This window comes from Mastomys coucha, unplaced genomic scaffold (genome assembly GCF_008632895.1).
Source record: "Mastomys coucha isolate ucsf_1 unplaced genomic scaffold, UCSF_Mcou_1 pScaffold2, whole genome shotgun sequence".
NCBI lineage: Eukaryota > Metazoa > Chordata > Mammalia > Rodentia > Muridae > Mastomys > Mastomys coucha.
Window position 1 is genome coordinate 10,354,599 of NW_022196902.1, and position 21,496 is coordinate 10,376,094.

At 42.7% G+C, this 21,496-nt stretch overlaps 1 protein-coding gene across 2 annotated transcripts; it reads right to left on the reverse strand.

Annotated features, from left to right (window-relative positions):
* Positions 1-1,116: 1,116 nt before the first annotated feature.
* On the reverse strand, positions 1,117-17,543 carry Ccdc28a (coiled-coil domain containing 28A). Of its 2 annotated transcripts, XM_031380503.1 has the most exons (6): positions 17,415-17,543; positions 14,982-15,181; positions 11,092-11,255; positions 7,290-7,444; positions 4,101-4,123; positions 1,117-1,658 (listed from the first exon to the last, which is right to left on the reverse strand). In XM_031380503.1, the coding sequence occupies exons 2-6, from the start codon at positions 15,137-15,139 to the stop codon at positions 1,604-1,606; spliced, it is 555 nt and encodes a 184-aa protein (XP_031236363.1). In that variant the 5' UTR covers positions 15,140-15,181; positions 17,415-17,543; the 3' UTR covers positions 1,117-1,603. The 2 variants fall into 2 exon arrangements, with proteins under 2 accessions (XP_031236363.1, XP_031236362.1); XM_031380502.1 differs by lacking the exons at positions 1,117-1,658; positions 4,101-4,123 and adding an exon at positions 5,811-6,362.
* Positions 17,544-21,496: the final 3,953 nt, after the last annotated feature.

Here is a 21,496-nt window from a genome sequence, read left to right on the forward strand (position 1 = left end):
GCTGCCCCTGGATGGCTCATCCAGGCACACAGAGGCGGACCCAGCGAATTATAAAAATAAAGTAGGACATGAAAGTGGGAGGGGAGGGATGGAGGTCAGGAGGAATGGAAGGAAGGAGTTGGGGGGTACTATGATCAAGACACACTGTATACACATAAAATTATCAAGAATTTTTAAAAATATATTTAACAAAATGGCAGCTGGTGTAGTTCAGTGACAGTGTTTGCTTAGCACTCTTGAGTCCTGGGTGTGGTCTTCACTGAAACAAGGAAATGAGGAAAGTGGATCTGCTGAGCTTTCCTAGCCTCTGCTTCCTGCTTCCTGCTAAGCATCTTTTGCTATGCTGTGCATTTCTATTACTCCTTATGCCATCACTACCAGCTAGTAATTCCTCATAGGTTACACTGAAAATGAAAGTAAATTCATAGTGGAAAGCTAATGGAAAGAATGGGGATCCAAGTCAAGGGCTACCTTTAAAACTATGGGCTTTTATTAAACAGTATTGACATGCAGAAAGAACGTATGGAATGCACAGAGACGGCACAAAACCCTGTTGCATGTAATTTTAAAAACATGCTCCCTGCTTTGCCAAAGACCACGGCCTGCGTTCCCGGCTTAGCTTAGCTCCAAGATGCGTTCTACTCCTGGGAAAGCCCGACCCGGCTTCTCTCAATCTCTGCCGGCCTTTGGCTGCAGAAGAAAACACTTAAACAACTTTATTATTTTAGAACTTGTCAGGTAACCCAATTGCTGGGCGCACAATCTCCTGCCCTATTATCAGCTCACCTATTTCAGCCATCCACAGCCATTCAGCGGAGGCCGCTGTTTCCGCCACCCCAAGATCTTACATGGCTGTTGCGTGCCTCCCAGTCCAAATGCCTGGTCAAAACTCCTTTCTCTTTCCTCGAGTCTTTCTTTCTTCTGGGACCGGGAAGTCTTGCCTTTACCCTTCGCTCAGCAATTGGCTTCTGCCTTCTTTACTGACACAATCAAGAACCAATTAGGGAATCAGCACCTCCCTCTACAAAATCCTCATATTTTATCACAGTTTACTTAGAGACTTGAACCCTTGTTTCCAGATTGAGGACTAGGCCTTCTAAACAGACAACAGAGCCAATCATTTAAAACAATCACTTTATTAAAAATAGCAAATCTCACAAGTACTTATTAAACATTTGTCACTGGCCATTGGGAAACACACCTGCGTGTGTACTGATTGTCTGACGTAAACGAAAGCTGGACCACCACAGGATACCCGTGCACCACAGCGGCGCTGGGTCAGTGTGGTGACGGCAAGGACAAATCCTTCAGGCCGACTGAAGGTTTAGCACAATGCATTTCAAGTATAACCCTTAAGGCAACAGAAGCAAGCACAGCAGCACAACTCTGTATCCCATTCCTGAGGAGACCTTCCTCTGCGGTGGACTATGCGAGCACATGGACTAAAGCGGCGTCAACATGATCACTGCACTTGCATTCTCACGACTCAGAGTTTGTTGCGGAAGATGATTCTGCTACTGGACTCAGCTGGAAAGGAATGACTACCTGGAAAGGAATGCCTGCGGCTTCTCTGCTCCTCCCACAGAGCAGGCTGCTGACCGCCTTAGCTGCTGGACGCATTGGGAACGTCTTGTGCATCTGCCAAATGCAGTTTCTGTCTGGATCCATCAGTTAAGAAGAGTTTCGTTTTAAAGCAAGTATTTCTTCTCAATTTCAGAAATTTACACTCAGTAACCAGGATACACAAGAAATGGGGTAAGTGATGGAGGGAAGGGCAGAGGGAGAGCAGAAGAGGCTTAAGGGAAAGCTATGGGGTTGCTAACATGTTTGCACAGGAGCCCAGTGTGGGGAATTATGCTATGTGTATAATTTGAAGCTTAAAAACATTTATTCAGGCTGGGCGGTGGTGGCGCACGCCTTTAATCCCAGCACTTGGGAGGCAGAGGCAGTCGGATTTCTGAGTTTGAGGCCAGCCTGGTCTACTGAGAGAATTCAAGGGCAGCCAGGGCTACACAGAGAAACCCTGTCTCAAAAAATAAAAACAAACAACAACAACAAAACAAAACAAAACAAAAACCAAACCATTTATTCAGGATCTAGTTATGTTGCCTCAATCCCAAGTCTCCCTGCCTCAGGCTCCAGTGCTGGGGTTCTAAGAGTGTAGCATCAGGTCTGTCCAGACTTATTTTTAATACAGCAAGAATCATTTCCATGATAAGGAAGCAGTAGAAGGAAAACATTCAAAGACTAACCGGACTACAACAGCCCCTTAAAGAGATTATTTTGCCATGTTTGGCAAAACAACTTCCTTATGAAGCCCAAACATGAAGTAATTATCACAACTCTATAATCTTTTCTATAATCTTAATCATCCCTTAAGAAAACCATGAATAAAACAGAATTCCTGCATATGTCCCTGACCATTTATTTTCCTCTTAGTCTTAAACTGTTCAGCCATTGTCCACCTTTTTTTTTTGTTTTTCGAGACAGGGTTTCTCTGTATAGCCCTGGCTGTCCTGGAACTCACTCTGTAGACCAGGCTGCGTTGTCCACCTTTTAAGGTCCAATTCACACAGTGATCTGAATACACTGAGGACAACCGCGAGTCAGCAGCATAGCACAGCACAGACAGACAGACAGACAGACAGAGGCATGGCCACCCAAAGTATTGTCTAGTTGAGAGGCTTGGGATTTAACACATGGAAAAAAGCAGTAAAGTAAGGTAGAAGCTGAAGGGGAGGGCAACCCCATAGGAAACCAGCAGTCTCAACTAACCCGGACCCCTGGGAGCTCCCAGGCACTGAGCCACCAACCAGGCAGCATACACTAGCTGATATGAGGCCCCCTACACATATACAGCAGAGGACTGCCCTTGTGATCTGGTCTCAGTGAGAGAAGACACTGAGAGACTTGAGAGACTTAAGGCCTGTTGTTGGGGGAGCATTCTCTCTAAGGCATTGGGGAGAAGGAATGGGATGAGGAACTGTAGGAGGGGGGGACAACAGCTGGATTGTAGATAGAGAGATAGATAGACAGACATAGATGATTGATAGATAGACAGACAGATAGATGATAGATAAATAGATAGATAGATAGAGATAGATAGATAGATAGATAGATAGATAGATAGATAGATAGATAGATAGATAGATAGATAGATAGGCAGGCAGGCAGGCAGGCAGGCAGGCAGGCACATGGAGTTCATGTTCATGCCCAAACTCAAAGCAGCAGCACAGGCTTAACTGCTGTTACTGCATGGCTCAGCAATTAGTCACAGTACAAAGTGTTACAGCAGGATTATGACTTGCTGCTCTTCTACCTTCTGCATATTCTATCTAGTTTAGAAATCTCCTCATACATACCATTACATAAAGCAGTTCATATTACAGAAGCCCCTTAAGGATATGAACGAATGTGTGGAATGTCACACTATCAACGTGTGAAGCACACTTTAAAAGTCCTATCTCAGGTTATTACTGTGTTCAAAGGGAGAGTTTCCCTCTCATATGAAAGCATGTTGAAGGTGTGATCATTTCATATGATTCTTATGTATTAGCAATCATGTTTATAAACATGTTAAAGAAAACAGTTTGAAAAGTTCCCTACATCATTGTTTCAGTCTGAAATATCAAAATCAAAAATCATCTACTGTGTCTTGGTGTTTTCCTTCAAGTTAACTCCACACTGCGTTAGCGTCAGCGTGGAGAAGCCACGTCACGGCTGTGGGAAGGAGCCCTTGACAGCTGTGTTTTACTGGCACCCGAATTCCAATTTTATGTACCTTAAGTACTAATAGTAAGTGTATCTTTGGATCTTTGCCAGATGGTTTCAGAATCTAAGTGTCAAAATAATTCTAGTAGTCTACTACATAATATTTATGAGTTGAAGAGTAATAATTTGTTTTGAAAAATAAGAAAACAATATAAAACAATAACAAAGCAGACATGGAATTTCAGCATACAAAACTTTGAAACAAAATGATCTGGAAACTAAAGGGGAAGAGACATAGCCCTAGTGAGTAAAATAAGATACAGTAGGAATTATTTACCCAGAAAAAGAGATTTTTGAACTTTACACTGTTGATAGTAGACAAAGGATACATAGAAGAATTCAATTCTTCTAACTGCAACACAAAGAAACAAACTGAGTATTAATTTTTTACAAGAGAAATATTAGTAAGTCATTGTAAACCATGTTTTAAAATAGTTTCACATAGATTTTAACTGAAAGAGAAAACTATTAAAAAAAATTCTCAAAAGTTTTCTATGCTAGGAAATCCTTTTTACAAAATAACTGTAAAGTCATTGCAGCTTGACCACAGAGAGAGAATGGAAGCAAATGATACAGACTCAGGGCTTTAGAGTATCCTTAGGATCACGCATAGTGTCGAGAACCTCCACTGGGTGTGTATGTGTGTGTTCTTTCTTTTTGAAAGAGTCTGGATACATACCCAGGCTGGCCTTGAACTCTATGTAGCCCAGGATAGTCTTAACTCACGATTCTCTTGATTCAGCTTACAGAGTACTAGGTTCACAAATATGTGCCTCTATGTTCTTTTAACAGAAATTAGATCCTTATTGTGTGTAATGTGTTGTTCGTGTGTGAAGGCAGCAAATGTGGGGGACAGAATTCAACCTTGTGGAGTTGGTTCTTTCTTTCTGCTCTCACATGAGCTAGATGAACTGTAATCAGGTCCAATTTCACCAGGCTTACCCTGCAAACATTTTTACCTCCTAAGCCATCTTGCTGGGTGGCTTTTTTTTTTTTTAAACAAAAATGCCATTTCTATAACCATAATCTTTAAAACTTTTATTATTTACAAAGATACTTCACAAGTCATTCAATTAGCACTATTAAGTAGAATTGTTCACCCCTTGTCTTAGTCTGTTTGGGTTCTTATAAAAAACATCACTAAATTAGTGATTTGCAAAAAAAAAAAAAAAAAGAAAAGAAACTCATTTCTCCCAGTTCTAGAGACCAGCCGTCCAAGACTAAGATGCTGAAGGAGCTGGTGGGGTCTGGCTCACAAAACAGCGCCTGCACTGCATCCTCAGGGGATGGAGGCAGAGGGATGTCTCCTTTCAGCCTCTTTCCTAGGACACTAACCCACTCCTGACCTAAGCCCCTTCCACAGACCCCGCTCCTGTTGCCACCACCCTCAGAGGAAGGACTTGAAAGTGCGAGCTCTAGAAGGATACAGACATCCAGACCACACCACCTTTAATTTTAGAAGGAGAAATACAAAGTAAAGAAATGCTCGCTGGGGCTGTAGTTTAGTGGTGGAGTGCTTGTCCAGCATTCATGAGGCCCTTGGCTTAATCTCCAGTACCTCAAAGAAGTTTAAAAAAGAAAGGACGGTAGGTGGGTACGCTAACTAGAGGACTCGCTGTTACGAAGCACAACTGATGTTAGCCTTGCACTATACCTCCTGGTTTAAAATTTAGTTATTTTCCCAAATGCTCTAAAGGTACACAAATTAAACTTATGTTTAAGAAAAATAGAGCATAAGACATGAACTGAATACTTGTGAGACCAAATAATATACGGCAGAGTTGACACTTAAAAGTACAGGCTTGAAGGGCTTTTTGTTTGTTTTTTGAGAGGTCTCATATAGCTCAGGCTGGCCTTGAACTCCTGTTCCTCCTGCATCCACTTCCCAAATGCTGGGATTATAAGAATGCATTGCTAATCTTCTAGGCATACAGTTTTTAAAGTGTGGGCAAACAGTTGCCTTATATTTAAAAAAAAAAAAAAGACAAAAAGAAAAAGAAAAGTTGCAGAAAGTGAACAGGAAGCTAAAGTATTCTGGGGTCCGTCTTTATTTATTCTCCTTTGTTCTATAAAAATGTTTGTGTACACATAAGTTGCTGTGTACCTGCACATTAGAAAGCCAGAGGTCACGGTTGGGTGCCCTCCTTAATTGCTCTCCACCTCATTTCTTTGAGACAGGATCTCTCAGCAAACCTGAAGCTCACAAATTCAGCAAGAAAGGGCGGCCTGTACTCCTCAGAGATCTTCTTGTCTCTGCTTCTCTAGTGCCGAGATTACAGGCACTTTCCACATAGGTGCTGAGCAGGTGACCTCAGACCGGCACGCTGGCGCAGCAAGAACTCTACCAACTGAGCCATCTCCCCAGCTCCCTAAAGAAGGTTTCAGATATTTATTTTTATTTTATGGGTATGTGTGTCTTGCCCAAATGTAAGCATGTGTACACATGTGTGCAGAGGCCAGGAGAGGGCTTCAGATCCCCGGAACTGAAGTTAGAGAGGGTCGAGAGCCGCCATGTGGGTGCTGGGAACAGAATCTGGGTCTTCTGCAAGAGCAGCAAGTACTTTTAGACGCTGAGTCAGTTTTTCAATCCCCTAAAAAAGTTTTAAAGAGGCAAACTGACAAGGTGTTATGGGCTGGGTGGCGCCCCACTCCATCCCCAACTCAAATGCTCTAGTTCCCGGTCATAATGTTCAGAGCCTTGAAAAGAGGCAATACAATTAAAATGAGGTCACTGGGGTGGCCCTAATCCACCATGACCTCAACACGACAAGCTGGACACATGTGCAAAAGAGAAAAATGAAACCAGCGTTAAGATGACTACCCGTAATGAAGACCTTAGGCAACTTAGTTACCGCCCTTTCCAGCTCCCAGAATTGTAGGAGGTCCTATTGTTTAAACCCCGGTGTGTTTTGCTTTGTTATAGTAGCTCTAGCAGTCAAAGAGATGTGGCAATGTTCTAAAGTGCTGTAAAGACCAAACGCTGGTCTGGATTTAGAAATAAGTAACCATCCAGGCAGGCAGGGGTCTTTTGACTAGAGGCTTCTATGCACTTAAGATCTGCATATACATAAGGTCTCTATATAATATAGGCACATATGTAAAATACTCAGAAGCAAGTATTTCCATTAGAAGTTTGCCAGAATTATGGTAATACATGCTCCCATAAATCTAAATTCAAGCATTTTCTTAGACTGTATTTCTTTAAAGAGAATCAAATGCAATAAGAGATGAAATGTGAGGGTACCACTCTAAGTAAGAGACCCTCCCACCCCTACCCTGTGGGTACACACTGTACAATGCCATCTGCAGGAAGAGTCCACTGAGCCCCATTCATCAAGACAGAAACCAACCGTAGCATGGGCTTCTTTAAGGGATGATGACATGTTTTACAAGTAGACAGTGATGACCGCAAAATCCCTATGAATTGTATAAACAAGTCACTGGTGGTTAAAATGTGAATGTGGCATGTGTGTGTTGCATGAAGGTGTTTCTTAAGTAACAGACAGCATTCCACTCACGTCAGACAGAAGCCTGTCCAGGTTTGCGTCACTGGCTGCTTTCCGCTTCTCCTCAGGAAGCTCCTCTAACTCCCCGTAGAGCTCCAAATTCAAGCGAGCTAATTTCTCCTGCATTCCCCGGACATGTTCCATCTGCTCTATGGAACATTCATTTCCTGGGGAACATTCCACAACATTAACAAAGATTAGTGTTAAAGCCTATAACCTCAAGGAACAGCTCTTAAACTCCAGGTGCACAAAAGAAATCCATTTTCTTTGTTTAAAAATTGGCTTATTAATAACTATTTTATATGTATAATTATAATTCTTTTTATTTCCCTTTTGACTTTATTTTTTTGAGGGTATGCAAGCTGGTTCAAACTCATAATCTTCCAACTTGGCCTCTCGACTATTGAGAGCAGATACAATTTTTGGCCAGGAAAACAATAACCAACCTAAAAAATGCCCCGGGCCCTAAAATAAAATTGTGCATAAAATACCTTTTTTTTTTTTTTTTTAGAACAAAATCATTCCTCAAGTAGGGAAGATATGCTTCCTCTTCCACAGTCACAATGCAATAGCATCCCAATTATGTGCATTCTGACAACTGCCTACTGAACCAAGGAAGCCAACATTTTATAGCATTCTGAGTAAAATGTAGAATTCTCTAAGAATTTCAACCATAAATTATTTTTCCAGCCAACTATAAATTCCCCCTTTAGGAAATATAAATGCAAATATTTATGAAGCATGATGTATATTACATTACACAGTGTAATATTTTCAATAATATATACAGTACTGCAAGGCAACGTCACTATGGTACAAGTCCCATTATTGCTTGACTTAGATCCAGCATGATGAGATTTTTACGTGCTCAGACAACTAACATATGTATATATACATGACATAGTCTATACCTTCATTTGGTTTAAGTATAGTCTCTGCAACCTCTTGGTATGCCAATTAAAACAAAACAAAACAAACTTTTTTTTTCTAAATATATGGCAAGAATATACTATAATTCAGCTAAAGCTGAAACACAGCCAGGTGTGGTGTCATAAGTATGTCTATCAGCATTTGGAATCCTGAAGAGGTATGCTCATGGGGAGGGGTGGGGGAGGAAAGCCGGGGGGGCGGGGAGGAGAGGAAAGAGAGGGCGAGAGGGAATGAATGAGAATGTGAATGAATGAATGAAGGAATGAATGAATAAAGAGGTACAGACCTGACAAAGGAAAACTGAGAGGAAGGCATACCTAGGTGACCAGCCATGAAAAAACAGATGCTTCTTAAGACAGAAAGAACATGCTGTGTAGGTTGAAAGATGAGTTAGAAGCTAAGAAAGGCTTAGGGATTCCCTGCTGGGATCCCTGAGAAAAGGATACCTACCACATGGTGAGAAATGCCCACACCTTACAGGAGACGTGGCAGTGTGGACTCATAGGCGTAGGAAGGGCAAAAAATGACCTCCTAAGAAAGAAACTGCCTAGCAATGGGATTTTCACAGCATCACTTACAGCCAGAGCTTAGTAACAGCACAGCTGTGAGGAAGGACTTCAATCAAGCAAATCACCTGACCTTAAGGGAAGGGAATCACCACTAGAAAAATGACAGGGAAAGAGTAGGGGAGGGCCCAAGGCCTGACACTACTACTGAGGCTATGGAGTGCTCGCAAAAAGAGACCTATCATGACTGCTCTATACATGATTCAACAAGCAGCTGGAAGAGTCAGATGCAGATATTTGCACCCAGACAACAGACAGAAGCTGGTGACCCTTGGGGTTGACTTAGGGAAAAGCTGGAAGAAGCTGAGGAGGAGGTCCTTGTAGGAGGACCAGCAGTCTCAATTAACCTGGACCCCTGACATCTCTCAGATACTGGACCACCAGACAGGCAGCATACACCAGCTGATATGAGCAGCCTCTGCTAGGGAATGAGTTGGAGGCCAGCCTACAATACACGAGGCCATACAAAGCAAATGGGCTGAATGTAACTCAGTTAGTAGATCGCTTATCTAGCCATGACAAAGACCAGAGTTCAATCCCCAGCCCTGAATAAACAAACAGGGTGTCAGGGCATGTGCCTGTAATCCTAGCAGCTGGAGTCCAGTGGCAACAGGAAAATAAGTTCAAGGTTATCATCAGATACTCAGTGAGTTTGAAGCCAGCTTGAGATACACAAGGCCTTGTCTCAATAAGGGAAAAAATTCCCAGTGCGTGGAAAGCTAAGGCTTAAGATCATGAACTCCAGTATAGCCGGGCTATAAATGTAGAAGACACTGTTTCAAAACACAAAAGCAAAGGCTATACTTTCAGGGACTGGACTGTCTATAGTTCTATATAGACAAAGGTGTCTACAGTTCATTCAAAAGACAAAAGCAAATTGAACGGATTAAGTCTAAATTCATTTAAATGATAAAGACTTCCCTTCTTATTTTAAATAGATAAATTATATAGTATGGCTTTGTTTTTCAGAAGTGGATTAAGCTGCCTTCTCAAGAACAAAGGGGCATAAAAGACCATACCTAGGGGCATAAACCCTAACTTAAATAAGTGTTTCAGTATAGTTATTCCATAATAGCAATCCTGTTAACATTTAAGCTGACCTTCCCTTGTGAATGTGTGTGTGCACACACATTCCCTTGTGAATGTGTGTGGTGTCATGGAGGATACAGGAACGCAGTTGTGTATGCAGAAGCCAGAGGAGAACATCAGGTTTCCTGTCCCATCACTTGCTGCCTTGTTCCTTTAAGGTGGGGTCTTTCAGTGAAGGTGGACCAAGGCTGACAGCCAACAAGAAACCCAGAAATCTGCTTCCCGTTTCTCTGAGCTTACAGACGGGTCTATGCCCATGCCCAGCTTTTTACACAGCTGCTAGAATAAAAACTCAGACCCTCATGGCTATGCAGCAAACTGCCTTACGAACTAAGCCATGTCTCTGGTCCTAAAAACTCCCTTAAAAAAAAAAAACTCTCCCATTAAACTAAAATTCTAGCTGGGTGGTGGTGGAGTATGACTTTAATCCCAGCACTTGGGAGGCAGAGGCAGGCGGATTTCTGAGTTCGAGGCCAGCCTGGTCTACAAAGTGAGTTCCAGGACAGCCAGGGCTATATAGAGAAACCCTGTCTTGAAAAAAACAAAAAACCAAAAAACCCCCTAAAATTCCTACATTTTATGTTTATGCATCTATGGCCCCCTCTCTCCCTCTTGCCTAGCCACTGAGTGTATGCTTTTATTGCCTTTTTTGTTGTTGTTGGTGGTGGTAGTGTTGCTGTTTTTGAGGTAGATTTCATGTAGCCCAGGATGCCTCCAAAGTCATTATGTAGTAGAGGATGTCTTTGAACTTCCTGGATCTCCTAAGTGGTAGGATTAGAGGTGTACACTACCGTGCCTGGCTTTTATGCAGTGCTGGGTGTTGAAGGATTTTGTAAGCACTAGGCAATTTACCAACTACCAGTAAAGGTACATACCCAGCCTTCCCTGTTCAGGTAGTTGTTCTTCGACAGTCTAGTGTAGACCAGAATGGCCTCCATCTCGCTTTGTAGTTGAGGATGAGTTAGAACTTCTCACCCTCCCCATCTATTTTCCAGACACTTGGATTACAGGCCTGAGTCACCACATCCAGCTCCCCTTTACTTGTGACTAAAAGAAAATGATCCTTGGAGAGACCCTTCCTCAAACGACAAGGTGGGTGGTGCTGAGGAATGACACCCAACGTTGTCCTTTGGTTTTCATGTGTACACACAAGAACAGATGCAACTAAAGAAAGTATAAGACATCAGAAGGTAGCATGCAGAGCAGTGAGGAGTGTGTGGGTGTCTTACCAAATGCCTGCAGCTTTCCAGAGTGGAAATCATTCAGCAGGCTAAGGAGCCCGCGCTCCATCTCCTGGACATCAGAGACATCGGTGAGGAAGGAGTGCTGGATGGGCGTGGACTGTGCACCCTTCCCTTCTCCTCCTGGAGGTTTGTTCTTTTCTTTCATCACCCTGCAGAGGGGATGCAATTAGCCTTAGTTAGATCTCTCAGGTCGCTCTGGATTACACTCCTGTTTGACTGCTCAGATAAATAAATGAACTTTTTTTTTGAAAATAAAAAATCAGAGGAAGTCAATACTAAATAAAACTTGAAATGTCAAAAAAGGTAGTGAAAAAAATCTCACCTATATAAAGTGTGGTCACTGGGAAACAAAGATGTTAGCAAGTGTGTGCAAATGCTGATTTGTTAGACTGGAAAGATATTGAAAAGAAAACTGGTAAATCTTCTTGGTATCCTATTTTGTATTTTTCACTTTGCAGTAAAATGAAGCATGCACTCTCCTTTCTAAATGTTGTTTATAGTTTATAAACTGTTTATAGTTAGGTGAGATGATTTTGGGTTCCTGCACTGAAGACCACATGCTAGGAGTGCTTGGTCTTGGGAGAAAAGACATTTGAAATCTATAACCAAGAACTTATCATCCCGAATTCTACCATGGTCCTCAGGCCCCCTCACGAAGTCTGATACAATCTAACTTCTCTGTTGTTCTACTTAGGCACTGCCATCATCCCGTCTCTTAACTAACAACTCCCAACACCTTCCAGTTGGTCCACCTGGTCCTGTTTATGGTCCCTGGTCCCTTTTTCCTCCCTATGAGGTAGACAAGTCCATTCCTAAATAATGCCAGGTCACATCATTTATGCCTTTAAAAGCTAAGGCCTGCCTAAACCTTTAAGAAACACTAATTTTCTTGGTTGTGATTGTTCAAACCTTTAATCTTGATACAGAAAGGCAGAGACAAATGGATGAACGGCCTGATCTACAAAATGTGTCCAAGGACAGTGAGGGAAAGTGAAACCCTGTTTCAAGTAAAACAAAAAGCTAACCCCTAATCTCATCAGTCTCCTACAAGCATATTCTCTATCCTCTCATCTTAGTCCTGTGCCTGCATCAAGATCCTCCACCTCCTGCCATCAGGCCACTGCTCACAAAACCTTCAGTTCTCAGTCTAGCTGCCATTTCCCCAGAAAGGCATTTGGGAGCCCTTTGATTAATTCTTGTAACATACATTTACATATACCAGGCTCTTAAACACTAGAGAGATGAGGCCATGCAAATTTACATATCATATAAAAAAACTGAGAGAGAGAGAGAGAGCCGGGCAGTGGTGACACACACCTTTAATCCCAGCACTTGGGAGGCAGAGGCAGGTGGATTTCTGAATTTGAGGCCAGCCTGGTCTACAGAGTGAGTTCCAGGACAGCCAGGGCTACACAGAGAACCTCTGTCTCAAAAAACCAAAAAAAAAAAAAAAAAAAAAAAAAAAAAAAAAAAAAAAACAGAGAAGAGTTCATGCAGCACCGAGTCAGCTAGGCTTCTAATGGTGTACGAGTTATAAAAAAAGTACGAGTTATAAAAGCAAACATGTTCTCTTTAGCTAGTACTATAGATACTGGACTCAGTAGTCTACATACCTAGCACCAGTACTCAATTTTTCATATAATGAACGAAGACCTCATCCCTACAAGTATACTCACAAGGATAAGATAAATATGGCCTATGTATCTCTATGTGCACTTTTGTGTGAGGGTCTGCGAGTGTAAGCCCGAGGATGGGTTGGAGTAAAGAAACTAACAACTCTTAAATTTAGAATTCAGGCTGGAGAGAAGGTTCAGTGGTTAAGAGCACTAGTTGCTCTTCCAGAGGACCCAAGTTCAATTTGCAGCATCCACATAGCAGCTCACAACTGTCTAACTCCAGTTCCAAAAGCTTCAATACCCTGTTCTGACCTCCATAGACATGAGGCACACACAAACAGATATGAGGACAAATACCCACACAAACAAAACTTTAAAAAAACAACTGGAACTTGGGGTGGTGGTGCACATCCTTAATCCGAGCACTCTGGAAGCAGAGAAAGGGAGAAGAATCCTATGTGTTCAAGGTTAGTGCTAGTCTACTCTATATAGTAAGTTCCAGGCAAGCCAACTTAACATAGTGAGATGCTGTCTCAAAAGAAAACAAAACAAAACAAAACAAGCAAAAAGAAAATAAAAGAAATTTAGAACTCATGGTCATTCAGTAACAGTTCTTCACAAGAAAAGGCCTGCATAGCATGTGTGTGTGTGTTACATGGTACATGCATGTACGTGGTTGCATGTACGCATGTGTGCACGAGTGTGTGGAGGCCAAGAGTTAATGTCAAGTAACTTCCTTTGTTGCTTTCTACCTTATTTTTGAGATAGCCTTTCTCATCAAACCCAGAGCTTGCCATATTGGTTAGACTGCCTGAGCCACAAGCCCCTCCAGTCCCTATCTCCATATTGTTGGAGCTGGAGTTCCAGATGTGCAGTGCCACACCTTGATTTTCACATGGTGCTCAGGATGCAAACTCAGGCCCATGAGTTTGTCTAGCAAGCATTTTGATTTACAGTTGCCCCAGCCCCAAGGCCTGTATTTTTCTTAAAGGTATTTTATATGGAATTAAATCACTTTAGGCAGTATCTCAGTTTGATTCCTCTGTGGTAGAAAGCAGGACCAAAAGCAACCTTTGGAGGAAAGGGTTTAATTGACTTACAGTTTATAGTCCATCAGGAAGGAAGTCAGAGTACAAAATTCAAGGCAGAAACCTGGAGGCAAGAACTGAAGCAAGTCCATGGGGAGCTCTGTCCCCTGACTTGCTCAACCTGCTTTCTTACATATCCCAGAAGCACCTTCTCATGGGTAGCACTGTCTGCAGTGGGCTGGGCCCACAGGCCCTTCCACAGTGATCCCTAATCAAGAAAACACCCCACAGCCTTACCTACAGGCTAATCTGATGAAGGCATTCTACCATTTGAAGACCTGGCTTCCCAGGTGACCCTGGCCTTCATCAGGGTGACAAGAACAACCACAAGGGTTGTCCATTACTTCACCTGTGAACTTATTACAAATGGCCATGTGAAGACCCATTCCTGCAGACTCAGAGTGGAGATCTTAAAAAGATCTCCATGGTATGCGCACTCGGATGTGGAGAGAATCTGTTGTGGTTTTTAAAGTTTTGGTATAGCAAATGTATTTTTATCTTTCAAATTTGGAAGTTTTTAATCTACCAGATGACTTCACCAATTAACACCTCTCAAAAAAGAAAATAGGCATAAATGATAAAACTCTATTTACTAAAATTTGTTTCCTTTATGCACATGTGTGTCTGTGCATGAGGATGTGCATGGCCATGTGTATGTGTATATGTGTGTGTATGCATGTGGAGGTCAGAGGACATTCTTAGATCTCATCCCCAGGAGAACTTTTTTCAAGGTAGGGAGTCTCATTGGCTTGGATCTCACCAATTAAACTAGACTGTCTGGCCAGGCCAGCAAGCCCCAGAATCCTCTTATCTTCCCCAGGGCTGGGATTACAGGAATGAGTTACCTCCCAGAATTTTTATATGGATTCTAGGGATAAAACCCAAGCCTTTGGGTACGTAAGACCAGAATTTTACCAACTGAGCTATCTTTCCAGGCTTGAAAACTCCTTTCTGAATTTTTTATTCAAACAAAACTCTAATGATTACTGCTTTTAAAGTGAAAGCATAGGCTGAGACTGTGGCTCAGAAGTAGAGTACAACACGTGTGAGGACGCAGGGTCAATCCGAAGCACCGGACAAAAGGTCAAATCACGAGAGGATAAAAGGTTGAGCAAAGAAGAGAACTTTTTAATAGCACCTTACTGTGAAAATGTCAGAGAAGAGAACTCACCTTTTTAACTTTGGCCTCTGGGAAGTTGACTGTGACGTGGGATTAGCAAACCCTGTGCTTTTACTAGCTGGGATGGTATTTTTTTTGGCATTAACAACCTGAGTAGAGTGGGCACTGAAAGACTTAGGACTCTTCCTCTTTGCTTTCCGCTCTTCCATTGTCTTAAATTCTTTGTTGCATCAACACCAGCTTCATAAGATCTAAATATGAAAATACGGTGAGTACAACCATATGCTACAAAGATGTAAAGTGAGAGTCAAAGGCACATTCCATAGACCAAAGCAGCAGGAATTTAAGTCATTATGTCGAATCTACTGTGCTAATGCACATAAACAATTGTCTACTTTTTAAATTTTTATTTATTTATGTATGTGAGTACACTGTAGCTGTCCTCAGACACACCAGAAGAGTGCATCAAATTCATTAAGGATGGCTATGAGCCTCGATGTGGTTGCTGGGAATTGAACTCAGGACCTCTGGAAGAGCAGTCAGTGCTCTTAACCACTGAGCTATCTCTCCAGCCCTGTTTAATAATTTTTTAAAGCATTTTCTCTCTCTCTCTTTTAAATGTATGTTTGCACATTTAATTTTTTTTCTTAAAGATTTTTTTCTTTTTTTTCTTAAAGATTTATTTATTTTATGTATCTGAATACACTGTTGCTGTCTTCAGACATACCAGAAGAGGGCATCAGATCCCATTACAAATGACTATGAGCCAACATTTGGTTGCTGGGAATTGAACTCATGACCTCTGGAAGAGCAGTCAGTACTCTTAACCACTGAGCCATCTCTCCAGCCCATGCATTCTCTCTGTTCACACACACATCTTCTAAGTATCTACTATCTCTCTCCCACAGGCCAGGTACTGTCGTCAGTCCTGGGAAAGAAGCAATGAACTAGAACAAAGCCCTTAACCTTAAGAAGCAATCATTATCTAAGTGACCAATATAAACAAGTCCCCCATGCAACACCTCAGCCTCACTGGAACTTTAGCTGGCCTTTAAATCTCCCTTCTAAACCACATTCAAATATATGTATATCAGGGCACCAGCAGTCTACACTGCACCTCGAAGGCTTATATAATATACATTTTATTGGTATGCTATGCACCACCACTCCCAGATCAATGGATCTTTCTACTCTCTCTCCCCGTCCCTCCTTCTCCAAGGTGTCACTATGTAGCTTTGGTTGACCTAAAATTTGCTCTGTAGACTTGGCTGGCCGGAACTCACAAAGGTCCACCTGACTCAGTCTCCTGAATCATTAAAGGCATAGCTCCCTCCTGGGACTAAAGGCATCAAAAGTCTGAACCACTTCACCTTTTCTTTTTGAAAAACAACTTGGCTCTATGTCCTTGGCTGGCTGAGAAATTACTATGTAAGCCACGCTGGCCTCAACTTCTGATATTTTCCCTCTGCTCGTGAGTCCTGGAAGGATGGGCACATGCCATAAGACTGACTCTTTATATATATATGAATTTCCTATTATTAATTTACCACAAAAAAGTGTCAGAAAGATGCACATTTATTCCTCCCTTCAAATTGTTAATTGCACTACGAATATCAGGTCTTTAAAAAAAAATACTGTGGGGCTTAAGAGATGGCTCTGCAGCAACAGCACTGGCTACTCTTTTCAGAGGTCTGTTTTGATTTCCAGGCCCAACAAGGCTGCTTACAACAGTAACTTCACTCCCAAGGTATCCAGTGCCCTCTTCTGGCTTCCAGGGGCACAGTGCACCGGTGCACAGTCATCTAATAAAATTTAAAAGTGTTAAATTTAGTCCTGCCATGACGAGTTTAAAAGACTGAAACTGACTACTGTCACTGAAAGAATTAGTTAGGAATTATACAGATAATTTGGTTTTGTTTTGCTAGTTGATATAGGTTTTTCTTGGAAAAGGGTACAACGTTCCATCTCTAATCTCAGATACATTTGGGAATTGTTTAGATGTAATACGGATTAAATAATACTTTGAAGATGACTGAGTAGGTTTCCAAGAGTTGAGGATCTGTATAATTGATGATACACATAAACACACAACCTTCAAATCTATGGATGCTAATACACATTTGGTAACAACAGAAAGAAAACAAGCAAAAACCAGTGAACATATAAAGCATCGCCAATAAACCAATGGTCTCCGAGAAACCAAGCTTGCGATTTACTCTTTTCAGGAAGATAACATCTGTCACAAAACCCTGAAATCCTTTCTGTATGACAAACACGAGGGACCTTTCCAGAAAGGACGAACAGCTCACGGTTGAATGTCAGGCCTTGCTTCCAACCAGAATCACCGGAGGTGCCTGTGAATTTCACTCATTTCTCTTCCGCAACCCAGCCCAACGAGGACCCATCTATACCCAGCAGGGACCAGAGCAGGTGCGGAGGGACTCGAGGGAACAGGTTGCAGGGTCCCCTTATCCCATTACATACCGGAGGAAGAAAGGGCTGTGGTTACCCTTCCTTGGCCGGAAGAGGTCAGAGAGCGTTCAAAGCCTCTGCCAGGGCTGCGGCAAGAGCCCAGGTCGTCAGCCTGGGTTACAAACCCGGGGCAAGCGCCCTTTGTTTACGGAAGTGATGTAATTGGGGCGGGGCCCTCTGTGAGGCGGAAAGACCCGCCTCTCCCAGGTCGCTTAGCGATGCTTGCGTCTCTGCTTCGGGCTCCGTGTTCCCACAGCCGCCCTCAGGTATGACTCCAGAGGCCGCGGGAAAGAGGACTTGTTGGCCACTCCACTTCTGCCTGTGCTATGGCCTCATGGGAATTGGTAGTAGGTTGTCCTCACCCGAAGCGGCCAGCCACCTCGGTGAAGGACCGCCCCATGCACTGCAATTCCCAGCATGCCTTTAGAACAAGTCTGGAGGCAGAGCCTACTGTCAACCCTTGCCACGTCTCGGATTGGCAGCCTTGAGTTTGGCTTGAGACGCGGTATTGGCTTCAGCCTCCCTCCTGATGAGCCTCTGAGTGTGATTCTGTAAATCGCCAGTGTCCAAGCATTGCAATTGGGTGGGTTCATTTAGGTTTTCTGTGTACCTGTCTGGCTATCAGTCTGTCTAAGTTTTCTTTTCTTTTTTTTGACAGAATCTCATTATAGCCAACACTGCTCAAGAACTGGTTATGTTGTTGAGATCTTCCAACCTGCGCTTCACTTACAGGTATGTGCCACCCATCCCGCTTTACCTCACTACAGTCCTTTAAGGTAATGTCATAATCCCTGTTTTAGAAATGATTCTGAGATTCAGAAAGGCTAATCAGTTTTGTTGCCTGACTCCCCCCTTCGTCCCTGGGAGAAGGAATTGAGGGTTGAGAGAGTAAGGCTTAACTTTCAACTAAAGAAAACTTATCTTTCTTTGATGTGGATTGCCTTCTTAGAGTGGAGATGGGAAGTTTTAGATTCCGAGCCTTTTAGATTGAAGCGGCTCTGTCCTTCAGTCTCCCTGTTACCTAGGGAGGAAAGTGTGTCTAGAGAGTATGTCAGTGCTAGCGAGGCAGAACAAAGATGGAGTTACTAAGTACTTAAACTCCTACTATGAGATGTTCTTCCATTAGGAAAAACAAAACCAAAAACCTGGAATTCTTAAACACACACACACACACACACACACACACAGATAAAGCATTCATGGTCCCAGTTTCCGAAGTGAACACATTATGTTTCATAATTTGGTAATTTTAGGGTAAAGACCGTGAACTTAAGAAAAGGCGGAATCCTCCTGTTTGAACTCTCTGAATGGTTGTATTTTGTGAATTGATCCACAGCTTGGTTTTTACACATCCCCAGCCCCTTGGGATATGTCTGTATTGGTAGGCATTGCTGCACAGTGTTTGTTTTAATGTTTTGGTACTACAAACTGTTTGAAATTCCTATGGTGGTGACTGTTGAGGTTTTCCCCATTATCATAGTTACAAGCCATGCACATAGATACAATCCTTTCATCTTTCTCAGAGTCTCTGATTGTCATCTTTGTATGAGCAGCCCTTGCCAAATGATTGTTCATGTGCCCCCCCCCCCAATTTTTGCTAACAGAATCTGAAGAAGAAAGAAATGGATCATTGGCAATCTGTGAATAAATGGAAGGGTGAGTCTTTGATTCTGTCCTGGCAGCAGTAGTTCAAGATGATCTAGTCCAGAAGTGTTAGGTTTCTCTTTGCCTTCAGAACCCACCTGAGCTTCGTGGCATCTGAGTTTTGCAGCCTGTGATATAGTTTAGGAACATGGAAAAATGCCGTTCTGAGTGTATATATGTAAGGAAAACCACCATGGTGGCTCCAGCTTTCATCCAGCACTAAGAAGGTAGAAGCAGGAGCCTGGGCTACATGAAACTCTGTCCCAAGTAAACAAATACCCTGCATTGGAAGCATTCCCATTTTGAATGTCTAGTCTGAGTCCCTCCGATGATGTAAAGACTTCTGCTAGATCCGTTGTTTCAGATGTTCTATCACTTCCCAATACATCCCCACATAGGGGACCAAGTTTAACACAGGGACCTGTGGGGCATTAAAACTCCAACTGTACATTTTTCCTTCTCCAGTGTTTTATTGAAATATCCCACATATCACTTAATTCAGAGTAAAAATATCCAGAGTGTAAAAATATTCGATTTCTAGCCGGGCGGTAGTGGTGAATGCCTTTAATCCCAGCACTTGGGAGGCAGAGGCAGGTGGATTTCTGAGTTCGAGGCCAGCCTGGTCTACAGAGTGAGTTCCAGGACAGCCAGGGCTATACAGAGAAACCCTGTCTCAAAAAAAAAAAAAAATTGATTTCCATTAACTTTCTGGATAGCATGACTTTCCTTCATTTTTATGTCTTTGTTTTTTTTTTTTTTAAATGAGACCTCAGTATGTACATTTACTGGCTTAGAACGTGCTATGTAGACCCTAAGTTGTGCTAACCCTCTTGCCTCTGCCTTTCAAAGATTTACAGGCATAAGCCACCGTGCCTGGTTTTTAAGCAGGAGTCTTTCTGTGAAGTGTTCATGTGATAACTGCACCAGGAAGCTGCAGTGGTGTTCACTACTGAGCTACTTAAAGCTCATGGCCCTTCCACTTGGGAAGTTTATGTTCTAAGGCCACCAGTGTGGTGAATGTTCTTCATTTTTACCTTAACCGTGGTTAGGGTTGGAAGGAACCACCTGACCTTTGGGATTGTCTGTGAGGGGATTTCCAGAGAAGCTAAACTGAATACTGAATGAAGACCTTCCTTTGGGTTCCAGTCCAGGACTGAATAAAAAGGAGAAAGCTGAGGGCGAGCACCCAGTTCTCTGCTTTTGATTGTAGATAGAATGTAACTAGCTACTGTACACTCAGGCTGCCGTACTTTCTGCAGCAGGAGAGACTGCGGCTTCAAACAGTGACCTTTCCTTCCTTTATTGCTTCTGTCAGTTTATTCCAGTGAAGAAAATGTAACTAATACAAGCAGATACCTCAATTCAGAGCATGTTGATGCATGAAAATGTGGTCTAACTCTATTTTATAAGAAAGAGGATTTTTAATTTGGAGTTTTGCTTTTGTTTGTTTTTACTTGGAGGCCTGTCCATCATTAGCTCGGTGTCCCTCCCTCCCTCCCTCCCTCTTTCCCTCCCTTCCTCCCTCCTTTCTTCCCTCCCTTCCTTCCTTTCTTCCATCCCCTACCAGAATGCCTGGCCAAGATGGGTGACATGCCTTGCTAAGGAAATGGCTTAGTTTTATCTGCCTCCTCCCCAAACCCTAAAGCAGAAGTGTGGCTAGCATGTCCATAGGACTGAAGGAATGGCAGTGCAGGAGTGTGGGGAACAGAGGCAGGAAAAGGTGGAAGGAGATGGAAGTTTCCAAGACTGGCAGGTGATCAGGACAGGGAAGGTTTATAAACCAAAGTAAGACATTTTCCACAGAATCATTCAAGATTTTTAAGGCATATCATGGCCTAGGTTCTACTTTTATAAGATTATGCCATGAAAGAGTGAAAAGAGGGAAAGCAGTTTGGGAACAGGCCACAGTGTGATGTTGTAATAACTTGCTTCAGAGCTGAGATCTGCATGGGTAAGTTATCCCAAAAGCTATGCCATCGTTTGGCTACCTTTGTGAAACTTGGTGCCTTCTCTGCTCTGAGGTGAGCTCTGAAACACTACTGTGAGATTGGAGAAGACCTCCCCAGGACTGAGGACACCCAGACACTTGTTGAAGAGAGCTCCTGGGAACTGAAGGTACCAGGAGGATCCACTAGGTGGAGCAGCCTCGAGTAACCATTTCTCAAGAATGGACTGTTGTGTCATAGAGGGAGCAGCAGGGGTGGGATTCTAGCAGAGCGCTGGCCCAGCATGTTCTAGGCCCTGCTAATGAATGTTCTCTCCAGAAGAGGCAAAACAGTGAGTAAAGGGGAACTATTTCATTTTTACTCTAAGATGGAACAGGCTTTAGTGTGAGGCCAAAAAACAACACAAGAAACCCTTCTTATTTAAAATAGTTTATCGTTCATTTTAAAGACTTAGACATCTAGTATTTTTACAAGTATGGTCTTTGATAAGGCTGTAATTTTCTT